Raw genomic sequence first — 18,866 nt, 5'->3', positions numbered from 1 at the left:
ATGGTCTGGTGTTGAACTTTAAAGAGGATCGAATACAAAATTCACTTTTTGCGTATTTTTTGTACGTCCTTTCAGGTCTCAACTGCTTTCAAAACACTCGGATGTTTCTGGCAATAACTTAATGTTTTTTAGTGTCTGGAAAACAAGACATTTCAAAATCCTCTTCAGTGTAACTGCTCCGTTACCCAGTAACCCCAACAGAGCCTGGAGTTGCCTAGCAACCCAAACGGAGCTCCAGCACGTTTGGTCAGCTGTATGCTCTGTGCAATGGATGCTGGAAATGTCAAGTGTATTGTTATTGACTCATCATTCAGAAACTGTTTACTGTATAGCTCATGGACTATAATCTGACATCAATTAAAGCTGAGGCAGCTGTTTAGTACAAGTAAGAACGTTTCTGACCATTTTTGAGAAAATCTGCAATAAACTCCCAATTATGTATCAGTTCAGAAAAGTGCTGGGATTTGTTGATTTTGTGTAAATTTCCACAATAATTCTCAAGAAACTGGAGAGACTGATCAATATCATTTAGTAGTAAACAGATAAAAACTGCATTGATTTGGTTGATAGCATAATATTTAAGAACACTAAGTGTTTAGTCTGGAATCTAGAGGACCAGTCTGGATCTACAGGGCCGGATTTGGCCCACAGGCCTTGAGTTTGACACATGCCATAGATCTATCTGTCCTAACCTGTTCAAGGAAACCTAATAGGTCAACTTTTACACTCATGGAGCAGCTTTTTGGTTTTATTAACACAAAGTGTCACAATGTATAAATGAATGCACATTGTCTCTTTTACAACGTGTTTGCACCGTTTCATGAAGCAGCTCAGTGTTTTTAGAGCAGATGCTTGAGGAAACGCTGAGGGAGAACAATGTAAAATCACAACGTAGCTGACAGCCTCCCCTCCATCCTCATTCAGAACAAATGGGAAACATTTCTCTACGCTGCATCACAGGAGTCAGGCTTTCATGTCCTCTGTTTTCCACATGTTAGCTGTGACATATGGCTTTGTTTAGGCGGGTGTTTGATCTCCTGATTCTGACAGCCGCAGCAGGTGTAGGAGGAGGATAATCATCGCCCTGTGACTGGAGGAGACACAGATCCACTCACAGACGATCATTTCACTCTCACACCTTTTTCTTACTCATCTTCCTCCAGAGAATAGAGGTTTTATGATCTTTTTCTTCTCACCCCTTGCTCTGCTTTTTGTCTGTGTGTGTCATCCAGGAAAATCGTACACAATGATTGGTCGTGATGACTCTCTTCAGACCCTGGGAATAATCCCCTGTGCCATCTCCTGGCTCTTTAAACTCATCAATGAGAGGAAGGAGAAAACAGGAGCGCGCTTCTCTGTTCGAGTCTCTGCTGTGGAGGTGACTGAGAAAAACACCTCAGTTATTAGAAACATTACTGATGTTTTTTATCAAATAGATAAGGAAGCAGCTGCAGCGGTCACTGACTGTTGTTAATTTAGTATTTTTTTAAGCTTTCACTTAAGAAATGCTCCTAAGTTTTTTAAAAAAAAAGAAAATAAAATGTTTTTATTGTGTCGTTGAGTGACTTATTCTGCAGCATTTCTTGTCTTTTTAGTAAAGATCATAAAAGTCAGTAAAACTACTGAACTGTAAAGCATTTGAAGGTGGTTTAACTTGGAAATGAAAATCCACCTGCTGCCTTGAAGATACAACTTAAGTCAACAAGAAAATTGTTTTGGTTTTTACTCAGAAATTAAAGTTCATGAAGTTGATTTAACAACAAGAGACAGGTTGTCTAAAAAATGTTTTTTAAGTTCATTAATCTTGAATTGTGAGTTTTAACTTAATGCTGCAATTTAAACCAAATAATTATTTCACAATATGTAAATAAAAACTGCCCTCACCTGGTTAAAGAGCCACATTTCCCTATTATTTTACTCACAATATCAAGTTAAAATAACTTATTTTACTTTAGAATAATTTAAATTCTTGTTTCAAATTGCATGAACAAAATTTCTGATTGATTTGTGTTCAGGTTTGGGGAAAGGAGGAAAACCTGAAGGATTTGCTGTCTGACGTGGCTACAGGAAGTCTGCAGGACGGCCAGTCGCCTGGAGTTTATCTGTGTGAGGATCCAATCTGTGGCATGCAGGTACATCTGACAGCCGTTTGCTTATTTAAATGTTTTCAATTTGCTTCACAATTTATTTTTAACTTTTAAAAGTCGATTCTGTCTTTGGGAGTTGGGACAGAAACACACCCTTGTGACATTTGAAAATAATGAGAATCAAAAGTACAGAAGGAAAAAGTACTTGATAAAAAACTTTAATCAATCGAATGCAGGGTTTCCCCCAGTCTATTATAAGCTTGGCTATACTTGGGCCCCCACCAGGCTTAGCATTACTTATTTAAGTTTTTTTTTAATGTTTGCACTTTTTAAGACTTTATAGTTGGTGTTCAGATATTAATCTCCCAATCTTTCAATAACACATAATTATCAAGAGATATTTTCAAACCACTGAGCTTAGCAAGTTTTCTGAGGGGAACCTTGAAATGTAAATATTATTTTACTATTTTACCTTAACTGAAAGGCATTATGCCTGTTCAAAGAGCGAAAAACCACAAATCAAATAGTGTAATGATAAAACAACGTAATCTGCCTTATCAGATTATGACTTTTTAACATGCTTCATACAAAACTCAACCACTAAATTATTACTAAATAGACCAACAAATTAGAGAATAGCACCAGCATTACTTTTGCTGTTTGTCCATGATTACGTAATCTCAGAGTGGTGTCCAAATCTGAGCCAAAATTGTCAAGTTATCAGTTTTGCTTCACTGCAATTCAGTATTTTTGTAAAATTGTAGATGGAAATGCTGAGCAATAAAATCATTGCAAATTGTGTTAACCAGACAAATGCCAAATAAAGCAACACACATATATAAAACATGTTAAACAGCTGATTCTGACCACAAAGGACGGCTTTCGCCAAAGTTTAACAGTATTATAGTTTTTTGTTTTTTTTTCAGGAAAAACACACCACAGTAGTCAGATTGTCACAAAGTGACAGCAACAAGTGAGCAGCAGAATGTCTGCTTGTTTATAGGATTAGAGGGTCTGGTGCAAACACATCTGTATAATCCCTAACTAATCTGGCATAATCTCATCAGTAATTACATCCTGCAGCACACACACACATTTTCCACTCCTTGCAGCTTCTTTGTATGTCACATACCTGCAGGTGAACCATTACTAGCAGAGCCCTACATGCCAAATCCTCATTGTAAACATAATCATCGTATAAATACTTTTTGGCTGGTGACTCAAATCCCTCTGGCTTAATTTGGTTTCCTCTTACCTCCCCCATCCTATCATGTCTGTAACATTGATGCAACATTATTTTTCAAATCTGGATGCTTTCCAGCTCCAAAACCAGTCGGAGCTCCGTGCTCCCACCCCAGAGAAGGCGGCCTGGTTCCTGGATGCGGCCATCACAGCTCGCCACAGCAGCCAGCGGCCCAGCACCACAGAAGAACACAGGAACTCCCACATGCTCTTCACGTTGCACATCTACCAGTACCGCATGGAAAAGACAGGCAAAGGAGGGAGTGAGTACTCTATGCTAGGAAAACATTACCACCATTGAGATGTGTTTTCCTGCAGCAGATCTAGTTTTTCATTTTATTGAGGAAAAGAAAGTTTGTCTGAAATATGATATTCAGACTTGTGTGTTATAAATGCAAATCTGTCACCAGTATGCCACTGTGTGATCTATTAATAATAATTCAGTGCTTAGAGAATAACAGTCTGATAACACAATCAAACTGAGTCACTGCATGTGACTGAGACAGAGTGACACTTCTCATGCACAAAATGTGTGCGCATTAATGTACTTGTCAGTGTTTCCTATTCAGAGCTATTTCCGAGTATAATAACTCTTCTAAGATCAGCTGCCGTGTGGGACCAAAGCTCAGTCGTAACGCAGCATAATATAGATTTTTTAAAATTGTTCGAGTTTGCTGAAAATTACTTCTAGCTTAAGGGACAGCTTAGGAATGTAGTGGTAATTGTTACAGTTAGCACAGTGTTAGCATTAAGCAAAAATGTATCAAATGCTAGTAGCATGTGGGGACTAGCATGTTGATCTCCAGTAATATACTTAACATGCTAGTAACACCCCACATGCTACTGACTGCATTTTATCAAATCATAGCACTGTTGCTAATTTTTAGCATATGCAATATTGTTTGCTAAATAGAGTAAATCCATATTAGAGAACATGCTATTAATCCCCAACAACTATTGACTACATCTTAGCTAGCATTAGCATTGTTGCTAATTTCAGCTTCTACAATGTTAGCATACTAAAGGGAGTAAACCAAGAATAGTCAACATGCTATTAATCCCCCAACAACTATTGGCTACATCTTAGCTAGCATTGTTATTGTTCTTATAGTGTTGTTGCTAACTTTAGTTTCTTCAATAATGTTTTCATACTGAGAAGGACAAGACAAGGTTTATCTACTTGCTACTGACAACCTATATGCTGTTGACATAATTTTTGGCTAACCTTAGCATTTTAGTTATATTTAACTTATACACTGTTGTTGAAATACAAAATGGAGTAAGTCAATGATAGTCAACTTGTTACTGACAGCATTTTAGCTAAGCCTGGACATTTTCATCACATACAACAAACAGACACAAACTATCTGTTGTCTTAACCTGTTTATGCTTTGACACTCAAATCAGCTCCACTGATGCCTCTGATTCAAGTCTGATATGGACACTTTGACAGGCTCCTTTAGAATTTATTTTAAAAAGTAGTAAATAAACTTAAGGAAGTCAATTAAAAGTCTAATTGTGGTCAGCATTAAATACGCATGTGTGTGTGTTAGCATAATTGTCAACATGCATGATAGGAAGAGACACAGAGATTAGGGATGAATAACTGTAATGTGAGAGCATGCATTGTTCTCATTTTGCTTTCAGCTGACCCTGGACTTCATTTGCTAAAATGTCTTTTATTGCAAACACATTTTGATATTTACTCAGTTTTCCCTATTTTGGAACTTGGAAGCAAAGCACATTGACGAAAACATTCCTTTTAGTTTAATCTTCATCCATTTGTCATTGTGCTTCAATAAAAAGTTTGTTAGAGTTGTTTGAATCTTATCTTAAGAGCTGCAGCTTCACCATCAAACTCACTAAATTGTCCTGTTGGATTGGGCAGGGATCCATTCTTTGTTCTCTTTTTAAAAGCTCCAGTTCAGTTTCATCCTAGACAAAAAACAGATATCATCCCACTAATCTTAAATCTACTTGATTGTAAGCAGGAGAGATAAAGCCCCACTGAATGCTTTGCTGGACGGCTTTAAATAATGGATGAAATGTAAAACAGATGCAAAATGTTTGGGAGTACATAACCTCCCCAACTCCAAAGGTTTTTCTGTAAAAACTCAGCGTAATTTTTGACATGACATTCTTTCTCATTGCCAAGAAACAAACAGTTGTCAGAAGCTTTTATTTTTGTCAACTGAGAGTCCTTGCCGAAGTCTTTACTCTCATTCCTGCACTTTAAAAGGGTGATTTACAATTTCATCTAATCTACACAAGACAAGTGTACAGTCTGCATTGTGATATTTCCCTCACCAATTTAAATATCAAGCTAATTTTACATACTTCATCTGTTGTAGATTTACTGTACTGGGCCTCTAATTTAGATTAGGTCACTAAAAAGAAAAACTGAAGATAGAGGTGGAAAGTTTTTCAGGGTGAGCTGCAGAACTTTTGTTTTTGACTACTACTAAGATATATAGCATGTCGCAGGACCTCAGTTTGCCGCTGTGCTGAGTGCGACGTGACGATGACGTGAACAGCGCTGCGTCACACGGACTAACTGCAACACCTGAAAATTATCGATGTACAGACTATCTACAGGCTGAAATGAAATGTTTGTTTTAGCCAACACTAGTCTATTTTTCTTTTATTATGCTTCTAAATCACAAACAACCCTGTCACAAACGATCAACATATAAAACTCATTTAAGCTTCTGTTTTTAATTCAGACACATTAAGAGACAAATGAAAGGCTCCAGTGCCATAATTGGTGCTTTTTCATTTATTTTTGAGTGGTTGGTAAGCCACAAAACCCTGACCTTTGAACCTTTTAGTTATCAACTAAATAAATAAACTGTGGTGTATTTCTGACAATGTACAAATTGGAACCAGTTTTAAATTAGATCTTTAGCTACTTTATTACACCATTTATTTAAATTTGTTTGGTTAAAACTAGAAGCCAGATTTAAAATTGTAATTTAGTATAAGTGGGCTAATAAAGTTGAAACAGACAAAGCTGCAGCTGAATAAAGGAATAAGCGTTTTAGTCTGTTTTTATGTACCCTCATTGATCTGTAACATCTTGCTGAAAGGAGGAGCTGGAAAAGGTTATGTCCTCGGTGAGTAATGTCTTTGAAAATACTTTTTGCCCTTTTCAAACAGGAACAGCTCTACAGCTGTTTGACCTGTGGCAACTGAAAACAAGGCAAAGTTCTGTGCTGCTTTTACAGAAAGAGCTATTTCAGGGTCTTGGCTGCAGCTGGAAAACTAAACCATCAAGTAGCTTGTCAGGATGTTTTCTGTTGAGCATTTTGAGAAACTGACCAGCAGTTCTGAGGGAGTTTAGTTCTCCTTAACTTTCTGAAACGGTGAAGGGACTGAGAGGCTTTTTGTCTTTGTTGATGGTTATTAGCTGTGATTCTTTTTCTAATTTTTGGTGCTATAAAATCTAAGTATTTTTGCCTTCGACTTCCTGGTTTTCAAAAACAAGTTTTTTGTCACTATGCCTAGTGTACGGTCTTCTTTTTTTATGCGTTTTTTTCATGTTTGATTCATGTACGGATAAAAAACGGTTGGAAAGTGTGTGGGCTGAGCACACAGCCCTGAGGTACTCCTGTGCTAACGGTGAGCATTCACCCTTATATCTCAGTAAGAGCTGCAGCTGTAGGGATAACGTCAAAATACTGGTCACCTAATGTGTCTCTATTATTAGTATGTAGTTACTATCTTATTAGAATAAAAACATTTCAATTCCAGGGTGACCACACATCCTTAAAAAGTCTTAAACTTGTATGTCTAAAATTAAGGCCATGAATGTCTTAAATTCATTAAGGAAATGTAAGTTGGCCTTAAATATTTTAATTATAAGTCTTAAATTTTATAGTGGCAGGGCTATTCAGTTTAATTCAATTCAGTTTAATAATGTGTTAATTCACAATGCATGTCTTCTCAACACATTTTACAAAAATATTTAATTATACATGCATTCCAATTTGTTGTAATTATCAAAATTGATCCTAGTTATCAATGTAGTTTTTTTTTTCTTGCAGGACTTTTCTGTCAGCCAAAAGTTTGAGGCTTTTGAGGCAACTAGCTGCTAATATATATCCTTGTTAGCTAGCTAGCTTGCTAGCTAGGGGGAAACAATCCAGTGTCACAATTCTTATTATGCTTGATCATAATGTATTAAGTACCCTCAACCATCCTCTATATTTATAGATTTTTCAGTCTTAAATTTAATTCAAAGTGGCAATAAAAGGTCTAAAAAAGTCTTAAATTTTACTTGCTGAAACCTACAGATACCTTGAATTCAGTTTATTTCCAATTTGTTTCTTCCTCTGCTTTTACTGACCTGCTTTTCACACATTTCAGTGTCAGGAGGTCGTAGTCGCCTCCACCTGCTGGACCTGGGGAGCTGTGATGCTAAAGCCCTGGGAGGAGGAGGCGGCGGCGGGAAAAGCAGAGAAAGCTCTTCACCAAGCTCAGCTCCTCTGTGCCTTTCCCTGTCCGCCCTCGGGAACGTGATTCTGGCCCTGGTCAACGGCAGCAAACACATTCCCTACAAGTAGGTTGGGGTGTGTGTGTGTGTGTGTGTGTGTGTGTGTGGGCGGGGAGTGCAGAGAGGAAGAGTGCAAAGATGAACTGATTGGATCCTGAAGAGGAGAGAAGAAGAGGCCAAATTACCAAATGTGAGATAAATGTGGCGAGGAGTGAGGCAAAGACTGAGTAGGAGGACGGGAAGAGAGGAGGAGAGCAGAGAAGACGTTCCTATAGATGCTTCAGGTTTGGGGAACTTAACATTTTAAACAACAACAGATGCTCCTCCATATTCATAAATATTCTGGTTTACAGACCAGCAAAGATGAGAAAGGGGAGATAATAAATTGTAACCTGAGCTAAAAAGTTGTAGAGAGAGAAAAAGGAAGATAATAAAAAAAAATGTTGAAACAGAATTAACTTGAATATGAGATTGTTGAAAATTAGGAAACAACTGACATTCCCCTTCCTGGTATCCAGAAAGAAGGAATAATGCAAAGAAAACAGACAAACAAAAAAACATTTGTGCTGCAAATATTATTTCATAATATTACTGAAAAATAAAAATTAATAGAAAGGATAAACAATTAAATCAGAAATATTTGATAATAAATGTAGAAAAATAGCTGGAAAATTTATTTTATGTATTGATTTTAATATCCTGAAGCAGCTGATTGTGAAGCCATAAATATTCAGGTGAACTTTTTACTTCTCTCGTTTCTTTTATCTTTTAAAGTTGTGCATCTGTTTTGTTTTTTTTGCAAGGTTAATTTAATCTCTGTCTTTTGAATTTACATTGCAAAACAACCTAATGCTTATATAAGCACTGAAGAGGCACACAGAGCTTCGCCTGGTGACTCAGACTGGAGTCAGAAACTGATTATTTTAAAGGCCATGCATCATCATTTATACAACATCTCCTTTTCAAAAGGCTGTTCACTCACATAGCTCTTCATAGTTACATTATTCTCTTTAAATTGAGACACTGTTATTATGAAGTGTCATTCAGTAAATAACGACACATTTAATTGACCTTTAATGCAATTTTTAATGCAAATTAGTATTAAAAGTGTCTTTATTTACAGAATAAACAATCATAAACATTCATGAAGACTCCTTCATGAGGTGTTATGTCATGTTTATGACAGTTTGATTAAACTATCACATTAAAAAAATCTAAATCTATAAGCAATTACAAAAGATATCTATTGTTAAGTTATATAAAGCATCAAAGATCCTTGATGATATTCACTTGACGTCTTTGGTGAACTGATGGTTGATCTTTGCCTACACTTTGAGCTGATCAGTGGATTATTTGTGTTATTAATCAATAGTATATTCCAATAATCGATGTGCGACAGTTTGACTGTGTATAAAACATTTGAGCAGCTTTTACTGTCTTATGCTCTCTAAGTCAAATAAATTTAACCTAAACCTAAATATTTAGGTTCAAAACATTTAGGTTTTGAATCTAAATGTGAGTTTGTGAAAGATAAACTTACAGTAGTTATTATTACAGTGTTAACTTATTAATTTTGTCAAACCTCCAAGAGTTAATAAACTTGAGTTTTTAGGTTGGCACTTAAAAAACTGAAAGAAGAAAAGGACAGGAAGGGGAACTATTTCCCAGAATGCTTAGCGACTGTTTTTGTGTCCTGAGATGGAAGTGTGTCACGTTGATCTGTCTCCTGTGTTTTATTAAGACAATGTTTATTTTAAATCTTGAGGATAATGTCCAGTTTCTGACCTGAATTCATTGTAATGTTTAATAAAATTTTGTTCATTCAATTCTTGTTAACCCTAACCCCATCAAGAATTTAAATTATTATAAAGTAAAATAGTACTTATTTTAACTTAATAATAGAGAAATGTAGCTCTTTAACCAGGTGAGGGCTGTTTTTTCTTACATATTGTGAAATAATTATTTGGTTTAAATTGCAGCATTAAGTTAAAACTCACAATTCAAGATTAATGAACTTAAAACATTTTTTAGACAACCTGTCTCTTGTTGTTAAATCAACTTCATGAACTTTAATTGAGTAAAAACCAAAACAATTTTCTTGTTGACTTAAGTTGCATTTTCAGCAGGTGGATTTTCATTTCCAAGTTAAACCACCTTCAAATGTTTTACAGTGTAGTAGCTTTACTGACTTATAAAATCTTTACTCAAAAGACAAGAAATGTCACAGAATAAGTAATTCAACAACACAGGCTAAAATCTTTTTCTCCTTTTTTTAAAAAAAAAACTTAAGAGCATTCCTTAAGTAGAAGCTTTAAAAATGCTAATTTAACAACCGTCAGTGACCGCTGCAGCCACTCAAATGTTTTACAGTGTATGATCAGGCACTCCACCTCATGTATCTGCTGTGATTTGCATGGCTGCTCATTGCTGCTCTTGGTTTGTGCGATCATGCAGGCACATGGCAGAAACTCGAGGCGCTTGGGCATGAGGAAATGGCCGAGGGGATTTGCAGAAGTTCAGAACGAGCGTCATAGTGGCAAAAAACATGATTTCAGATATTTTTTTGGCAAAGCCATAGGTTCCAGACCGGCTGCTCGGAGTATTGATTTTCACACTCTGCTCTCTCTAAGGGTTTACATGGAGAGGCCGAAAAAGAATAACACATGCAGAGAGGAGCGGTTTTCTGGCTGAAAATAACTTGGTGATGGCAGAGCTGGCTGAAGATGGAGGAAAGAGAACAAGAAGTCAAAAATTATTCATCACATTTTAGAAGTAATCACAGACTGTATATATGAATTACAACCATGAAAAATAGAAATGTACAGTTACAATTTTGAGTGGAAATTGGAAAAAACATTATTTGATGTGTTTGGTATTTATTCAAGCAAAGTTTTTTTTTTTAAGTTTCTAGTGCAAATATTTTCGTTTTGTCTCATTTTGAGTGTTTTAACTTAGAAATCAACTTTTCAGCAACATAGAAGAGCTTGTTTGAAGTCAATGATTCATAAATACAGATTTTTTAAAACGTATTTATTCCACTAATAGATTTTTAAACTTATAACATTGGAAAAATGTCTAAATACAGCAAAACTCCACTGCACTGAACCCCATTGAAAACCTCCTGGTTATTCCACCAAATGTAGATTTCTGATCTCTTCCTGAGTTAAAACATTAGTGTTGCTGTTTTTAAATGAATATGAACTGGTTTTATTTACATTATTTGATTTCTGAAAGCACTGCATCTTTTTCAGAAACATTTAGTGTGAACAGGACATTATCCTCAAGCATTAAAATAAACATTTACCTTAACAACACAAGAGTCAGATCAACGTAACACACTTCCTTCTCAGGATACAAAAACAGCCGCTAAGCATTCTGGGAAATAGTTCCCACTCCCGTCTTTTTCTTCTTTCAGTTTTTAAGTGCCAACCTAAAAACTCTTTTAACTCTTAATATAAAAGTTAACACAACCTACTGATGTAAGTTTATCTTTCACAAACTCACATTTAGGTTCAAAATCTAAAACTCATTAAATTTATTTGGCTTAAAGAGCAGAAGACAGTAGACACAACTAAGTGAAATGTTTTACAGTGTGGATCCCATGCGGGGATGCATCTGCATGCTGAGCGCCAAGCGTGGGCTCTTTCTCATGCTTTGGCTTCTACTTACTGCCCAAAATTTCTTAGGTTAATTGCCCTCAGTGTTAAGGGCAGTTTAGAGAGATGCAGCCTTTCTGTGACCCTGCACCGATAAACACATACAGACAATAGATGGATTGATCTTGATTTTAACCCTATGCAAAACGTGATGCTCTGGGATTTAAAATGCTAGACTGATTATTGATAGTTCACCCACGAAGATCATAATTTCACAGGTCGAAAGTTTTCTTTCCTAGAGAAGATCTAGTTATAGATTTAGCAGAAACTGAGCGCTGCGATCTAATCCAACAAGCTCAGCACTTGAATTAATATCCAAATGAATACTTCATGAGTCATGAGTTTACCTACATTAATCTCAGGGAGCGACGCAGAGATAGAGGCAGATTTAAGGAGGGAGAGGAGGGTTTGCTGAAGCCCACGGCAGAAGAGGAGAGGAAGAGAGCAGTGATGAAAAAGAGGAGGTCAGGGTAGGAGTGTGTGCATAATTTGTGTGTGTGTCTGTGAATGTACACATGACTGCAGGCTGTGTTTTTTTATAAAAAAAGAAAAAGGACAACAGCATGAGTTAACGGGACACAGAGGAGCTGTTCTCTGTCAACCTGCTGCTGCACACACAGATCTGAGATATAAATGATTACAGCGGCCCACCCAGGAGAAAGTCTTCTCTTAAACACACAGCCTAGTTTTACTTCCCACCATCTGTTAATGTAAACCTCTCACAAGACTCTAATGTTAGACTGTATAAGATCTAAACAGAGTTTCCTGACAGCCTTTCTTTTACTTTTGTAACAAATTAGCTGTTTTTTTTTTAAATATATATTTTTGACAAATATTTAAATTTGCGAAAAGCACAGTGCCTCGCAAAAGTATTCACACTGCTTGAAATGTTTACATTCCTTTTGATATAAACACAAATAGCTGAATGTGAAGACAGGACAAATGTAAGTCAGTAAGTATAATTAATAGTATGGAAGAAAATAAACACTGGGCAATATGGCAGCATCATGCTGTGGGATGCTTTTCTTAAGCAGGAGCAGGAAATAGATGGAAAAACCTGCAGATGACTTGAGATTCACCTTTAGAAATTACCCCAGTCATAATCAGAGCTACAGTAATAATTATGGATGCACATTATTATCGGCATGATATTGGTATCGACCAATATTAGCTTTAATATCGGACATCGGCCAGTCCGTCAAAATAACTCACAGGTGTAAAAGGCGTTGTTTTTATATGACAAACCAGTGACAATGAAGCCTGCAGCAAAGCACAACGTCAGATCTGAACTGTTTGAGTGTCTTTGTCTTAGAGAGAGCAGGAGTCATGAATAAATTTGACATTAAACATAACACAAGTTGAAAGTGTTGCATCGTCTTCAGCCTCCTTTTAGCATGTGTTATTGGTATCGGTTATTGGCCAAATGAGTTTTAGTATATCGGCATATCGGATATCGACCAAAAACCCAATATTGTGCATCTCTACTAATAATAGCAGGTTCATTAGTCAGAATGGCTCAAAGTCCAGACCTGAAGCAAAAATGTCAGTTTCCTAATATAAAAATTTCATACAGAAAAAAACCCAAAACCCAAAAAACCTGAAGCTGTAACTGTGTTTTAAGGTGGTTTTACAAAATACTGAATCAGGAGGACACATTGTAGACTTTTCAGGTCTTTAGTTGTAAAAAAAATATTTCCTGGAAAGTCTAAATTTATTTTGACTGTTTGGTGCATAAATGCCTCTTTCCTAGTCAAACAGATCAAACTGCACTACACTCCTTACGCACTGACACACAAATAAATCGGAAACTTGAGATTCTGAAAAGTCCAAGAGGAGTGAACACTTTCTCAAGGAGCTGTAATTACTCCAATCTGTCAGACAAACAAGGCTTTCTGTTTGAAAACCCACTCAGTCACGTCGAACACATGTATGCACTTCAAACCTGTCTTCACTGCTCACGTCTCATCTATACGTGTAACCAGGGACAGCAAGCTGACCATGTTGCTAAGGGAGTCGCTAGGCAACATGAACTGCAGGACCACCATGATTGCTCACATCTCCGCCTCGCCGAGAGATTTCTCCGAAACCCTCTCCACCATCCAGATTGCTTCACGCGTCCTCCGCATGAAAAAGAAGAAAACTAAAGTAACTGTGGTGAGTTTGATGTTTTCCTTCTGACTAAAATTAAACCGCAAATTCAACACGGCGTGTTAATGTCTGGCTACGACACAACCAGGAAAATAAAGTACTTGTAACTGACGGCGCACTCTCCTGAACTGTTATTGTAATACTGGCTGCATGTTTTATTCTTAGAAATCCCTGCAGGGCGGCTAAAATAGAGTTATCTCAGAAACATAAAGCGTATTCACAGAGTTACAACAGATGCGGTTTATTACATCGTTTCTCTTTTATGATCAGTTTTTTCAGGAATGCTAAGAAAGGCAGAAACGGTTAAACAGAATGGCATTAAAAACAACATTTCAGATGTGAAATATTGTAACAGAATCTTAAATAACATCTAAATTCTGGTCTTTATGTTTATGATGAGTCATTATATATTGACTAATTTATTGATGATTGCTTTATTTATTTTCTAAATATAAATTTAAAATACAGCATGAGCTCATAGATTTAACTGCTTAAATGTATTTTATTAAGCTCAATACTTTTCATTATTATCGTATGCAACATTATTTTATCAGCAGTTATAACATTAGTATTCTGTCTTAAAAAATATCACAAAAGCTGAGTCAGAATAAGCTTTATTCACCAAGGAAGGAATTTGACTTTAGATCCTCTTAATTTAGACTTTTAAAATAATTTTTAAAAAGCTAATTGATTTGATTTTTAAAACTATTATTGCTGTTAAAATAGTGCTGCATATTGTTATAACTTTTATAGCTAGACAATAACTATAAAATGTGTTCAGATTACACTCTAAGAGAGAAACATGTCAGATGGAGCCTTACAAGTTAATATTAGCTGTTTAGCTTGACAGGTTGTCTGCCGTTTATCGTACTGACAGACGTGTTAACTGTTGCCTGGTCAAAACCTCATTTTTATCACCAGTTACAAGCCGCCTGATGTTGAAGTTTGATGTGAAGTCAAATTTCTTTTTAAATTGTTCTTGATATTATGCAGCATTGTCATAATGTCCCTTTAAAGGTGGCATTTTCATGGAAAAAGTCCAATTAAAACAAAAACAAATGTTAGGTACAACACTGATTATTTCTCATTCTCCGTCACTTTTACTCAGAAGCGTCTTGTTCTAACAACCAGATAATTTGGGAACCGTATGTCTGACCCTTCTTATGTTTTAGATCTGCAACGATCTACAGATCTCTTTTCTACAAAAATGTGAATATTTGGCTTATTTCAATATGTTCTTTCATGCTTAGTTTATTATTGAGCCAATAAACAAAAAAAATGTCACAACTTTAGATTATATTTAAAAAATGTATCTAAATAGCAACTTTGAAGATATTGGGTCAATTTCCCTGTAAGAAAGTTGTGCAACAATTTAAAAGATGAGACTAGTTTTACACAAACCTGTTGTAGTTTTGAATTTTGAAATTATTACTTTTAAAATTACTTTGAAACAAGAAACTGTATGTCGGGTTATCAATTAAAATAAGAAAAAAAGGTAAAACGTTTGAATTACCTTCTTCACTGTCTTTTTGCAGCAGTATACGTCGAGTTCCTCTGGAGGAGAAAGCTCCTGTGAGGAGGGTCGTATGCGTCGTCCAACCCACCTGCGACCTTTCCATCACCGAGGCGACGCCGACTCCGAACTGCCGCTGCTGAGGCTATCCAGCGACCCGGACGAGTACTCCAGCAGCGAGCAGTCCTGCGACACGGTGATCTACGTGGGCCCAAACGGGGCGGCGGTGTCGGACAGAGAGCTGACGGACAACGAGGGGCCGCCGGAGTTCGTCCCGATTGTCCCAGCTTTGCTCCGAGGAAAAACACCTGAGCAGCATCAGATACAAGGGCAAGGTCCACCAGCTGGAGTCCAGAACAAGGTCAGGGGTCAAGGTCAATCCACCTGAAACCAAATGTAAGGCAAAAACATAATTCACATAATCAGATGAAAATCTTCCTGCTTTAGTTCAGTCAGGATTACCAAACTTCTTTATAGTTGCTAAATGTCAGAATGAAAAAGACTTATGGAAAAAATATTACACTGTGATTCAATGTAACTCAAGTTATAAATTTACATACTGATGATGTAAACTTTTGACTGGTTCATTCACAATGTGTGTGCAAAATGGAGGCAACACCTCAAAACTACTTCCTCCTTGAGAGACATGGGGGAGAAAATGAAACGAAGTTATTTCAGACTTCCACATCTTATTGCTTCTTAGGTACAAGTTGACAGATTGTGTCCCAGAAATTAATGTATTTTGATGCAAAATGTGCAAATAAAAGCAAAAAACATTGTGTAGAGGCAATGTACTGCCTGACACCAACAATCAGCTAGCAAGAATCCATCACACCAAAAGAAACATGAGATTCCAGTTCCCAAAGCACTGCATGATAAAGACTTTAATTTTTGGAGACATGTCCTAAAGTCTGATCAAACTAAAATTTAAACAAAACAGATGATTTTACGAGGAAAGATCATTGTGTAGAAATATCAAGGCAACATTTCAATACATTTGCAAGTACATTAAAGCTTAGGCAAAAAAAATGAAATTACACATTTTTATTTTATTAGGTTTTCTTTGATAGAGACAGACACATATTAACAGACAAACTGAATAAAACAGCAGCGGCTTATAGATTAGTGCAAATTTGCAGCACGTTTTAAACAGTACATCTAAAAGCTTTTAAAAAGTGAAATGACAGTGATTTAAAATAATACAACTTAATGTTTTACTACATATACAAATACACAATACATATAAAGCAATAAAATATGAACAAGTGACAATATAAACATTAAGTATCAGTTTTTGACATAGCCAGAGGTTGTTTTTTTTTAACATACTGAAACTTACAGACTTTAAAGTTACAGATAAAGCCACCAAATTAGTTACGAAGTGGCTTAATTACAACTGGTTGTAATACTCAGTAATACTGAGGTCACGGCTTTGGAGCTGGCCTGACCTCAGTAACCTCATTTTGAAGAAAGCTTACAAACCTTCTCACTGTTTTGGCATTTAGCAAATAGAAATAATTGTGGTAATCCTAAGTGACCTAAACATGATTTGTTATTTGTGTAATTTACAGAAAAATATCTCATTTCAACTGTCTGAGCAGAATTACAGTGTATTAATTATCTGAATCCATTACAAAACGATTCCAAGAAGCATTAGAGTATTTATAACTTAAAGGTTTCCTTTTCTACTTTCAGGCTCAGACAGACGAGCAGACAAGTGGCCCAGTGCCGCCACAGCCCTCCCAGTCACTGGTTGGTCAACCATTGGCTCCAGTTCCAGAGGAAGGAGCCGAATGTCTCAAATGCAACACCTTCGCTGAGCTGCAGGAGAGACTGGACTGCATAGACGGCAGTGAGGAGGTAACAGATGCCTCCAATCATAAAAAAATCCAAAAAAGCACACAGGAAAAGATCATGAAGATTATCTTAAACTATAAATCATTACAACTAAAAGATATTTGATTTAAATTGTTCTATGCAGTGTGCCCATTTTGTTCAATATAATATTTCAATATAATATTTCAGTTCTACTGTTTTTATGTTCAAAGCTAAATCACGTAGAAAAGAAAATCAGGTTGATATTAAAGCAGTTATTCTTTTCATTTCTCCAGGTGGCAAAATTTCCCTTTGAAGAAATTCCCACAAGCAAACCAAGTGCCAAGCAGGAGTCGTGTCCTTCCTCGTCTGCTCCAGGCTCTGCAGATGGGCTGGATGCCGAGCCCAAAACAGGTAATTTAACCAATGTACTGCCTGAGATTTAAGTTAATATCTCTTCCCAACATCTAAGCAACATGTAAAAAAACAAAACAATAGTTCTCTTTGTCCTTATAGTGCAGCTTGTTACTGTAAAAATGTTTCATTTGTGGATACAAGCATAAAAATTAGCATGCTCATCCCTCAGGCAGTATGTTGTTCATATGTAGCCCCATGAGTTCCAGGATGACTGCCATTTTGCAAGATGGCTGCCAATTTTGAGCCTTTTAAACCAATTATTGACATAAAATGTTACCAATTTTCATGAGTTTCACTTTTTGTCACATTATATATTTTGTACTTTAATAATCTTATTGATACAACTTTAGATACTAATATGTAGAAAAGTCAGAAGCTGAGGAACGTCCTATTTGTGAGTCTCACACCAGTTGTCAACCAGGAGGTGAAGATGTGTGACAGAGACAGAGATCTTCATGGTTAACATTAGCATCACTAATTTTTTTAGATGCATTAGCTTTTGCTAATTTTTTGTGTTTGGCAGTTTAGTGTTAGCTTGATCTGCCAGTTTTTATGTACCTGCAGTTTAGTGTTAGCTTCCACTATTTTTTGTGGTTAGCAGTTTAGCATTACTTTCAACTTATTTAGCTGCTTAGCACTAGCTTCCGCTAATTTTTTATGTGGTTAGTTGCTTAGCGTAGGTGGACCTCAAAATCTTGTTCTGTAAATTAGTGGTAAGTGGTTGGTTAGCCGTGCCCACCACTGGCTAAAACTACTGATAATTTTAGTGCAAAAATGTATTCTCCATTACAACCATCTTGAAAAATTGCATAAAATTATTGGTAAATGATTTCCCTGTCCAATTATTTATGATTTGCCACCAAACATATTCATCTTGGATAAATATCAACAAATTTAGTGCAAAAATAAATTTTCTTTGAGGATCTTGGCGCCACCGCCTGATTTTAATTTTGTAGTAATGTTTTGTTTTTTCAGAAAGCGAGGCCCTGGGAACATGTTGCCAACTTAGTTTCTTGAGTCTGTACATGAAAGTTTTTACTGAAATATTAATTTACCTGCTCCTCTGCCAGCAGCCTCTAGGAGGAGAAGCAATGACCAGCAGCTTCAAGAGATCAAGGAGGTGGTGGAGGAGGCAGAGCTCGCCCAAACAATGATCCACAGTTTAGCTCAGGCCACTGGATGCCCCCTGGTTACCAGTACCAGGAGCATAACTGGGAGCAGCAGCATCGTCACCTCCAATCCCTTACACAAAGCCAAGAACTCCCAGCTACATGACAGGTGAGGGCCGCTGGCATCTGTATGCTGTCTCAACTCTGACATTTAGCTGTTTCTGCTGTTCTTGGGGGAATATCTGACCTCAGCTGTCTCCTTTTGAAGCCGTGAGAATCTGAATGCGGTTGGCAATATTGAGGGGAAGGCTCGTCCTCTTGGGTCGCCGCGCTTGGGCATCGCAAGCCTGACAAAAACCTCAGACTACAGGTGGGGCATGAATTACG

The 18,866-nt window shown here is 36.7% G+C and overlaps 1 protein-coding gene across 1 annotated transcript in view; it reads left to right on the top strand.

The window, feature by feature from the left end:
• kif26ba (kinesin family member 26Ba) overlaps positions 1–18,866 on the top strand; it is a 41,139-nt gene that overhangs the window by 8,541 nt on the left and 13,732 nt on the right. The window contains exons 4-13 of the mRNA XM_015010421.2: positions 1,233–1,378; positions 2,016–2,132; positions 3,409–3,592; positions 7,695–7,887; positions 13,460–13,631; positions 15,161–15,499; positions 16,834–16,998; positions 17,250–17,367; positions 18,444–18,648; positions 18,748–18,849. Coding sequence (XP_014865907.2) covers positions 1,233–1,378; positions 2,016–2,132; positions 3,409–3,592; positions 7,695–7,887; positions 13,460–13,631; positions 15,161–15,499; positions 16,834–16,998; positions 17,250–17,367; positions 18,444–18,648; positions 18,748–18,849 — 1,741 coding nt within the window. The remainder of the gene's footprint in view (positions 1–1,232; positions 1,379–2,015; positions 2,133–3,408; positions 3,593–7,694; positions 7,888–13,459; positions 13,632–15,160; positions 15,500–16,833; positions 16,999–17,249; positions 17,368–18,443; positions 18,649–18,747; positions 18,850–18,866) is intronic.

The sequence above is a fragment of the Poecilia mexicana genome, unplaced genomic scaffold, assembly GCF_051168715.1.
Source record: "Poecilia mexicana isolate PSO_F unplaced genomic scaffold, ASM5116871v1 scaffold_3, whole genome shotgun sequence".
In the NCBI taxonomy this organism is placed as follows: Eukaryota; Metazoa; Chordata; class Actinopteri; order Cyprinodontiformes; family Poeciliidae; genus Poecilia; species Poecilia mexicana.
Note: the sequence above shows the minus strand (reverse complement) of the source record. Positions and strands in the feature narration are given on the sequence as shown.